General features: G+C 41.7%; 1 protein-coding gene across 1 annotated transcript; it reads left to right on the forward strand.

Moving 5' to 3' along the window:
• Positions 1-2,044: 2,044 nt before the first annotated feature.
• Positions 2,045-6,217, forward strand: LOC147847447 (uncharacterized). The gene is made up of 4 exons (XM_087339185.1): positions 2,045-2,500; positions 2,835-2,887; positions 3,046-4,909; positions 5,078-6,217. Exons 1-4 carry the CDS (start codon positions 2,341-2,343, stop codon positions 5,854-5,856), a joined length of 2,856 nt encoding a protein of 951 aa, XP_087195311.1. The 5' UTR covers positions 2,045-2,340; the 3' UTR covers positions 5,857-6,217.
• Positions 6,218-10,836: the final 4,619 nt, after the last annotated feature.

Raw genomic sequence — 10,836 nt, forward strand, 5'->3', positions numbered from 1 at the left:
AAATAATTTTAGCCTGTATTATTTGTGGTTTTCATAGGTTGTTGTTGGTTTGATCAGGTCATCATTTATGCAGAATTTTACTAATGAAGCATATTTTGTTTGGAAAAGAGAGAGAGTGTGTGAATTGAAGAAGAAGACAATGATTAAGAGAGAATAATTGCAAGAAAAGGAAGAGCTCCTCATGACAAGGGAACTAAAGGAATTTAGTTGATAAAACAGCAAGTGATAGAGGAATAGCCTATCACAAGAGCTTTTGTCCATCAAGTGATAATCAAGAGTTTGAACCTCCCTCCCTACAAATATAGAAGATGTGCGAGTCAAGTTATTTTACATTCTCTAGACGATTAAAGTGTTATTGTTTACGTAATGAAAATTGATTTATTCAAGGAATAAAAGTTTTCGGTTTTCATTTCATCCTCTTTGACAAACAATTCTGCATAATCCCATTCTCTTTCCTCCAACCATTGTTTACGTCCACAATCTCCACTTGAATACAGTCAAGAGCCACCAAGGGAGGGTGGGTAGTTTCGGTGGGTAGAGTCGAGTAGGTCCATTTCTCAACATGCTATGAGGCTCTGGGGGAGGAAATTATCCCATAGAGTGAGTCGAGCCCGTCTCGCCACGGAGCAACAACATCGCCCGAAATGCGCATGTGTGAAAGCATGGTAGAACCGCAAGGGTTTTGAACTAGGAGAGGAGTTTAGTGTCTTGTAGTTTGGATTCATGCTTAACTTTTTGGACTTTTGGCTTCCTTTCACACCTTGCTCGTCTCATTCCTAACATTTTTCCTACTCCTAGCACTCCTAACATCACACTCTCTCTTCTCACTCGTAGTTCTTGTCTCATTGTTAGCACACAATTAGTCACCAAACAATTTTTTTGTTAATCAAGTTTGCAATTATAATTAATGAGGACTTTCTCCTCCTCATTCCCTTAATCCCTTCAGTTTCCCTAATCTACTTCGTGCCAATCCCCTTCAAATGGTCCTAACCTTTGTCTTTTATTGCAAGAATTGAAGTCACATCCTCCATATTAGCAAGAGAATGTTTAAGCTATCATACTTCCTTATGATCATATTTCTCCTTCCTAAGCTACCATCTCTACATACTTGTGATGTTGACCACTTTCTCACGTCATGCCATTGGACTTTGCATAACTTATGCGTGAGAAAGGAAATGCAGAATGCAATTGCATTTTCTAGAACGTTGAAGAAGTTATGACATCGTTTTGTCGATGTAGTAGCATAATAATACCAAATGCTACTCACAACCAAATATGATTTCTACACCCACGTGCCTAAACATCAACATGTCTCTCTCTCTCACTCCCTGTGTGTACGGAGCTCCAAAATATCCCCGAGTTATTTCAAAAGTGCTTTTTAGGTTTCCAATTTATCCCCCCCCCCCCCCCCCCTTCACCTCATACATGACCTTGTTGCTCTTGGACCAATGATACCCCAACCCCCATTTTCAATATGTATGTATGTATGTATGTATATGTAGATATGTGTGTGGCACCACCACAAATGTACATACATACATAATATATGTACATATATATATATAAATAACCGGAAATACAACAGTAAAAAGAAAGGAAAACGTAGCACGGTAATTTGTTTTCTTCTTTTGTTTTTCTCAATTATTATAACGGCTGGAAAAAAAATATAGATTTGTTGGCACGTGGCGGTAATCCCACAAAGAAAACCGAATATCCAAACGGGCGGTAGCCGGTCGCTGCAAAATCAGCTTCATGGACTCTCTCTGTCTCTTCTCTCTCATTCTCTCTTTCTCTGTGTTTGCTTCTTCTTCTTCTTCTTCTTCTTCTTCTTCAACGACGACGACTACTACTGCGACTAACAATCAGATCAAAATATTTTAGAATCATCCGCTCTTTCTCTGCTGCTGCGCAGACATGATATGATGGTTTCTTCGTCTTCTTCTTCGCCTTCTAACACAGAACCCATCTTTGAAAAATCATCGTATTAACGTAGAGTAGTGATCCAACAACTGTCTGTTTCTTATTCTATTCTTCTTCATCTTCATCTTTATCATCGTCGTCATTTTCCTCTTTCTCTTCATTTTCTTCTTCTCACAAAGAACTCATCTCACGAAACTCTTCCTTCTCACTTTTCTTCGTCGTCCATGTCTCTACTGAAGGTAATGCGGCCTCTTCTGCTTCCCCTATCCTCGGACCTAACAAATGCTGTACAGGGAATATCTCGTCTGTTCTGACTCTGCTCGGTATGAGAACCCCAACAAAACCGAAGCCAATATTATGGATTAATTACTTTCCCGAGCAGGAAAGGTTTTGAGTTATAGATGAAGATCAGAATCCGCCATGTCTGAATATATCGCAGTTCAGAAAGGGAAGCTGGTTTCTAGTAGTGGTAAGAACAGGAAGAAGAAGAAGAAGAAGCAGATAGGAGGTGGGTGTGGGGGCGTCTTTTTACAGATCTTCAATGGAAAGCGACTGTTTTCTTGGAAATCTCTTCCAGAAGGTATGCAATATATGCACATGGAGAGGGAGGGAGAGAGAGAGAGAGAGAGAGAGAGAGAGAGAGAGGTTTATCTGTTTCATGTCTTTCTATGCGTACGTCTGTTTCTAGTTCTATGCCGCCACCATTTGTGCTTATCATGTAATTCATACTTCTTTTTTTGTTTGTTCTCCTCGAAATGAAGCCTCATAAGTACTAGAAACACTGTAGGGGTATACGAGAGTAAGTTGGGTTCGTCCTAAATGGGAAACGAGAAGACATTGTGTGACACACACACACACACACACACACACACACACACACTCAGTCACAGGCTCAATTTCTTTTGTTTTTACAGCAAGACCGCCTGATCATGATGATGAGAAGAGACCCATGGCCAAGTTGCTTCTGGTAAGTTTTCCTTCATTTTCTTGTCCATTCCTTCTTTTTTGTTGCTGCATAGTACATGGTAGATAGACCTATCGGATATGGCACATAGATCAGCTCACTTAAGTTTCTCATTTTTTTTGCATACTTTAAAACTAAGGTAACGGTGAAATTTGAAGCAGAATGCAGATGAGAGTATAGGTAGATGTGGACAAGGAGACTCATCAGAAGATGATATCCTTAAAACTGAACCCAAAGAGGATGATTTTGTTTTCGAGAATGAACATGAATTTTCACATGGAAAGAAATTACCAAATCTGGTTGCAAGGCTCATGGGCCTTGAAACAATGCCACCATCTCCAGAGCCTCTTCTTTTTGATGGGAACGAGATGGATCCCGATACAAATGACGACGTTGATTGTAATTCTTTACCAAAAGTATTGGACTCAATTGAAGATTCAAACAGCAACATTCGTGACATACAACCAACAAGAAGTAAACCTAAGAAGTCAGAAAATGATCATTCTCTTGAGAAGAAGATCCTTTTCACTCCTAAGGGTTCCTTATCTTGTGCAGATAAGGATAAAGGGGACGTGTATAAATGGATAGGCAGTTCTCGTCGACCTCCCCATCAGCTCGATTCTTCATTTCCATCTGGTTCTACGCCACCAAAAAGAGGTCCTTATTTTAACAAAGATTCTCTTTCAATTAACAGAGCTACTAATATTCGTGAAAGAAACTTGCATCAACTGCTTAAGGTGAATCAAACCAGACATGTAGGTTTGGTATCAAAGCCTCGAAATGCTGCTATGTTGAACACTGATAAAAGTAAAGGCAAGTTTGGTTGTGTTTTAACTCAGAATGAAGAAGAAACTAAGGTGCGAAGCCGGATGCAGAACACAAGTAAGGAAATGGTCAATAAAACTGATAAAAATAAGAGTTTGCTGCAAGAGCTTCAAAGGAGGTATAGGTATCAACAAGAATTGACGAAACGAATTGATTCTGAGCTCAAAAAGACCAGAAAGGGATGTGACCCACATGAGGAGATAAGGAGACGTAGAAGCAAACAAGAAGAAACGAGTAGGAGACTAAGCCAACCAAGTTCAAGATCAATGGGAACTAACAAGTTAAGGCAATCTAGCTCCCTTAAACCTAAGCTTACGTCAACAAATACCTTTGGTTCTTCCAAAGCACCAAGAAGTATGTTGTCTTCAAATGCTGTCGAGCTCTCAAAAAAAATGAGGTCTTGTGTCGAGAGCAATATTGTCCCGACTGTAGCATTGAGTAGCTCTTCTGTAAATGGATGCCCTGAGCAGAGCGAAGAGGGTAGTAATTGTATCGAGCAAAAAAGAGGCTCTAATATGGCTCTTCATGAGTCTGAAAATGTGTTTGATACAGCATCGATTGATGAGTACTTGAATAGTGAAACCGTAAATTGTTTGCAAAGTAGCAGTACTCCTGTGAATAATGCATCTGAATTCATTAGAAATGAAGTGGAGCTATCAAGTCATGATGATGGTGATGGAGCTCATGTTGTAGGCTATGATAGAGTTCAAGCAAGGTGGGAAAATGATGATAATAGTAATGGTAATGGTAAGGGTTTTGGTGCCAAACGAGTCTTAGATTTTGTAAAGGCCGAGCGTAGTACTTGTGATTCTCGTTTTGGAGACTCGGGAGACATGGGTTGTTCTTTGCATGCAGAGCTGCTGGACATTAGTAGCCGCACATGTGATTCGGTTTCACACTCAGAAAAGAATAATGTGTCGGTAATCCTACATGAACTGCTAGCTGCATTGACCTCTTCTAAGTCAGGCTTAGAATCTAAAAGGGATTCCTATGGTGAAGATTCAAGAAATAAGTGTTCGGAAATGATCTCACCACAGCGTTCAATGGATAGGCAACTCAGAGAAAAGGCTTTTGGGGTTGATTGGGGTTCAGAAAATACTTTTTGTAACTCAAGTATTGATGGTGGAGATCAAGAGCTTGATTCTCTGTTTGAGGATTCAACTTGTGATAATACAGTAAAGAGTCTCGGATCTAAAGAAGGTACAATTATATAAGTTCTTTTCTTGTTGAACCTTATTGAAAATTTACATGTTGATGGGATTTGGAGCACATCATGCACACATGCATTGCAAATTTTAATATTCACAAATGTTTTGCAAATTTACGATGTTGATGAAGTTGACTAACATCAAACTTTGTGACCTATAGCACAAAACACTTGGTTCAAGCCTAGCCACTCAGAGAGCATGGATTATAGTAATTCCACCATGCAGGACACACAAGTGGTGGACATTGATGCAAGTGAAATAGCGGGAATCAATGGAAGGCCAGCCAAAGAAGGTCGAGAGTGTTTCCCGGATAGTATTATTGATTGTGATGCTCTCCTCAACACTATATCAAGATTGCATAGTATCAATCCCGAAGCCATAGGATTGACTCCAAGGATGCCAGGATACAAGAACAACCATCATGATGATAGAGATTATAAGACAATAAGTTGTTCTCCTTTGATTGGCCGAACTCTATCATTTCTGAAGCCTGATGATGAGATGCAAAGCTCTGAGCAAGCATTTTCCTTGTCCTCTACTAGCGTGTCTGCCAATGACGAAGAAGAAACCAATAATTCTTGCAAAGTTGGTGGTGATACATGCCAAAATGAGGATGCTTTAGTTCAAAATAAAAAGTTAATCTCTGATTGCATCAATGAAGCATTCCGAAGCTTGGGAAGGCAAATGTATGCTATCTCTTCTTTCACCAACCCGTCTTCGGCTTCTCATGTCCTCAGTAAGGTGTACAAACAAATTGATGATTGGAAGGGGATGTCGATCGGCATGAACTTGGATGATATGGTAGAGAAAGAAATGAATACTCACATTGGAGGATGGCATGGTCATCATGACTTGGGTGATGAGGCTGAGGAAGCAGAGGTCATAGAGAGCACGATATTCAATCGTTTGATTGAGGAATTCGTCCTCGAGCTAATGTGAAATGGCTATGACATTGTCGTAAATGGGGACACATGCCTCTTTGATTGTCATAAACTGCTCAGCGAGAATGCCACATGCTTTTCCTGGGATACACAATGGGTTCAAGACTAAGGGAGCAAAATATTGTATTTGAGCTTTTGGTCTAGGCTAGATCTTGATCAATCCAATATACATTTTTCTATTGTAGTCACATTCCAACATTTGGAATGGTCAAGCATTACAAGTAGCTGCTAGCTGGCTATTTTATAACTCTTATTATTTTTTCCTCATTTTTTAAATGACTTGTATAAACATGAAGTCCACATTTTATTCATTGGCAATCACAATTAATTTATTTCAGAAAGGCTTTATTTGTATTTAACCTTTCACACTCTCAGTCTTCTTATGGTGCCAAGAGTGAATGTTCTTGCATTCCTATACAACGTTCTATGTCGACCCCTATCCTATGTCGACCCCTATCCACTGATGATGAACAAGAAGCACTAGAAAGTAAATGCCAATATTGGAAAGACTGATTGCTGAAATGTAAAGAACATATGGGTTCATGCTCCTAGAAAGGACATTGACTTTCATACCGGAAAGAGTGATAATGCATTCCTAGCTTTTGCCTCATCTTGGCTTCTTGTAATGTCAATATGAATGCGTTGTTATTCTCATGAATTGCATCATAAATGTTATGCGTTACGTTTTGTAAAATGAAATATTCATTTTGAGGTTGTTTCTTTATGGTTTTGCATAGATGGGAGGGAATCAGTGTAGGTTTAGGATATTGAGATCCACTATTCCTTCAAATTTTGAGAATAAAGATGCTTCAATTGTAAAATTCTTAACCCCTTTTCGAATTGAATTGTCTTCTCGAATTGAACAAAAAATATAAGACATAAAAGCATCAACAGACTTTGTGGGCTATAGAACAAGTTGGAAGTAGCCCTTTGTGGGTAATAAGAATAGACTGTCCTATTCTCTATTGTACAAGTTTGAGGTGAAATTGACAATTTCTCAATTCATTTAGTAGCGAGCTCTTGGTTTCTCCTTGCACACCTGAAAGTCCTCTTCGAGTAAGCTAGCTAACTAAGCAGACCTTGTTGGGCTTGTTAGCCACAAATGGGGTCTTTTATGAGGGTGGATTGTATATTGGGGTTTGTAGAGAATCACCAATTAAGTGGTATTTATGCTATATCCTTGTAACACACTACCTACAAATGTTGTTATGAATCGGTGGAGCAGAGAGCCAAGATAGAATAGTTGAGGGAAGAAAAACTCTGTTTCTAAAAGGGGGAAAAAACAGAAGATACGATGGTTGTAATAATATCGCCTCTCTATCACAGAGGGGTTTTTCTCATACACCCTATATCTCGAAAAGGGGAAAAATAAAGTAAAAGGTAAAAGACAGGAGCACAAGCCATTTTGGCCTTTTCACACTATGTACATGTCTCTATGTACATATGTTAAGAATTAGGTAATTAAGCAAGAGTTAATTAGTACCTAATTATGTGATTAAGTTAAGTGCGGAAGATTATGTGATATGTGTGTGTATGTGTGTGAGAGGAAGAGAGAGAGGAAGCTACACTTATGAACATCCCCTATCTTGTGTTGTTCATAAGTGTAGCTTCCTCTCTCTCTTCCTCACACACATACACACACATATCACATAATCTTCTGCACTTAACTTAATCACATAATTAGGTACTAATTCTTAACTCTTGTTACGAATTAGGTAATTAACCCATACTTAATCACCTAATTCTTAACATGGTATTAGACGTGTGGTTTAGAAAACCCATTAAGCCCACCCAACTCTGTGATTGTGTGTTCGAGACGCCGACGACAAAATCCGACTATCGTCTATCATAGTGCCGCTACGTAGCACGTGTACGTGATCGAAGGAAGAAAAGTAAAAGAAGAGAAGACACTATATCAAAATGAACTCACAAATGGGTAGCTCGCTCCCTAGTGAAAAGTTAGACCAGAGCAATTATTCATCTTGGGAGTACAAGATGACCCAATACCTTGTCAGCCAAGGGTATTGGAGCTACATCAACGGCGCACAAGAAAATCGACTCGACTTGAAGAACGCCGACTATGCAACATGGGAGCAAGCGGCGAGTCGAGTCATGTATTGCTTGGCAACATGTGTCCATGACCACATGCTTAGCCACATTCGAGACACCAAGAAGCCTAAAGAAGCGTGGGCGAACTTAAAGAAAATGTTCGCCACCAACACAACTGCCCGAAAGCTTCAACTTCGACAAGAGTTGAACAACATTCGGCAAAAAGACATGTTCGTGTCGGACTACACCGCCAAGATCAAGAGCATTTGCGACTCGCTTGGCTCCATCAAAATAAATGTTGATGAAGACAAGATGGTTCAAGTATGCTTTGGCGGCCTCTCACAATCGTGATTTGACTCGTTGAGGACGATAGTCTCGGTGAGGGAAAACCCTCTGTTCTTCGACCTTCAATCAATGCTATTGGTTGAAGAGAACCACGTCCAAACCAAAATCAAGACATCGGAAGGACAAATGTTCTTCCCGAATTCGGATGGTGGCCGAGAACGAAATCGGGTGGTAGAAGAGGTCGATTCGACCCATCGAATGAAGGGAACTCAAGCCATTGAGGAACCTTCGGAAGAAGGGGGCGCTTCCATGCTGAACAAGGTCGGAAAACGTGGCCCATCACTTTCAATTATTGCGCCGAATTACGCCGCCAACTACGAATAGGATGACTACGATGGACTATTCGTAATGAGGCATAGAGTGAACTTTATGTCGGCCTTCGACTCCGCAAGCACCTCCAATTCGGAAGACGTGTGGTTCGTCGATTCCGGCGCCTCACATCACATGACATCCCACGAAGAGTGGTTTAGTGATTTGCGCACACCCGATCGACCCAGTGTCATAGAGACGGGAGACAACACCACACATCCCATTTGGCACATCGGCAATGTCCCATTCGGGAAAGAAGGTGAGCAAACTTGCATCAAGAATGTCTTGCACATGCCCACAATAATGAAGAATTTGGTCTCAGTCGGCCAAATCGTGGAGCAAGGCATGTAAGTCCGCTTCAACAACGAAGGTTGTTTCATCGAGAAAGATGGCCGACTCATAACCAAGGGATGGAGAGACAATCGAATGTTCATCCTTGATTTGAATGAGGTGAAATCAACCATGTATGCTAAAGTTCTTAAAATCGAGACGAACATCGAGTTGCGGCACTAAGAGAATTGGCCACATAAACCTCCAACGGCTTCGAGCAATGCAATCAAAGGGAGTCGTCATCGGACTTCCGGCATTCGAGTCGACCAAGTATGCAAAGCATGCCAACTCGGCAAACAACATCGACTCCCATTTACGAAGGAGAGCTCCGCAAGCAAAGGCCTCCTCGACATCATACACTCGGATGTATGGGAGCCGGCTCAAACGCCGACGATCGACGAATACCGATTGTACGTCACCTTCATCGACGACTACTCGTGCTATTCGATCTTCCCGATGAAGAAGAAGAGCGAAGTGTTCTCCCACTTCCAAAAGGGGCAAGTCGAAAAAGAAACCGGTCGGCACATTCGATGCCTACGATCGGATGGGGGAAATGAGTACTTCTCCGATGAATTCACCTCCTACCTCAAAAGTGAAGGTATTCGGAGAGAATTCTCATGCCGACACACACCCCAACAAAATGGAGTCGCCGAAAGGAAAAATCGGCAAATACTCGAGGTAGCATGCGCCATGATGCATGAGAAGCACATGCTGAACCTCTATTGGGCAGAAGCGGCATCCATGGTCGTCTATCTCATGAATCGGTGTACCACTAATGGAGTGCATGAGGTAACTCAATATGAGCTCCTTGTCGGACGGAAGTCGATCCTGTCACACCTCAAGGTGTTCGGAATCATTGCGAATGTACACATCCTGAACGAACAACGACAGAAGCTTGACGTGAAGTCGGAGGAATGTATCCTCATAGGATACTCGTCCGAGAGGAAGGCATACAAGTGCTATAACCCTTCGACCCGAGCGGTTCGGTTGAGTCGAGACGTAGTCTTCGATGAATCGGCATCTTGGTATAAGCCTGATTCGACTCCACCTGACTCGACTGAGAAAGAGTTGAACGTCAACTCAGAGGACAATATTCGGACAAGTCCTCTACCATAGGACAATCCAAGCCCGCGTAAGCCTTCAAGCATTCCAAGCACATCGTGGCCAAGTACGACCTTGGACAAAGGCAATGGTAAGATGCCGGAATACGAAGGCGACCACCCTGACGACAGTGATTCAGATGAGTCAGCTCCCTCACTAGACAGTGAGTTTGGTGTACCCATCATGTGGACACCCGGAGTAAAGAAGGCGCTTACATTAGCGAGTGAAAACGTTCGACGTTCATCTAGAGCTAAGAACCCCATCACCCGGTTCGATGACAACGAGTACATGGCCCATCACTATGCCTTCGCGATGAATGTAGCGGCCGAACAAGAGCCCAAGAGCTCCACCAAAGCGGCTCATAACCCACGATGGGTGGCAAGAGTCGACCTTCGCCCACACACTACAAGCCTTTGTCACCGGCTTGAGGGGGAGGAATCGAGATTGCCTCGAAAAGGTCGAAGAAAGCCGAAGGCCAAACGGAAGCACACGAAGCCGACGAAAGCCAAAGCGGATGTCGGACACCTCACACTTGAGCTTGAGGGGGCGTGTTGAGATATCAAGCTCAACTTAGTTTAGTTGGTTAGTTAACCATGTAACTTTGTAGTTACCTAGATAGAATCTAGTTAGAAGTGTTGACTATAACGCCTTAAATAGGACCTTGTACTTAAGTGGGATATTCTAGATCCTCCACTCCCAAGTACATTTAATATAGGACTTACACCTTTGTACCTATATTCTCCTCATACATGTGCACCCTTGCACATGAGATCTATATATACCTCATTGTAGGTATTTTTGTATTTGATGATGCTTTCTAATATAGTTACTCATCCCCCATCTT

Source organism: Azolla caroliniana, unplaced genomic scaffold (assembly GCF_043228905.1).
Source record: "Azolla caroliniana isolate FFs.n. ecotype wild unplaced genomic scaffold, voAzoCaro1.0.p SCAF_1012, whole genome shotgun sequence".
In the NCBI taxonomy this organism is placed as follows: Eukaryota; Viridiplantae; Streptophyta; class Polypodiopsida; order Salviniales; family Salviniaceae; genus Azolla; species Azolla caroliniana.

Excerpts from the sequence above, each read along its gene's own strand:
- LOC147847447 (XM_087339185.1), top strand. The coding sequence starts at position 2,341 with ATGTCTGAATATATCGCAGTTCAGAAAGGGAAGCTGGTTTCTAGTAGT. Across the intron at positions 2,501-2,834 it reads TTGGAAATCTCTTCCAGAAG|CAAGACCGCCTGATCATGAT; the intron begins GTATGCAATATA and ends TTGTTTTTACAG. Across the intron at positions 4,910-5,077 it reads GAGTCTCGGATCTAAAGAAG|CACAAAACACTTGGTTCAAG; the intron begins GTACAATTATAT and ends TGTGACCTATAG.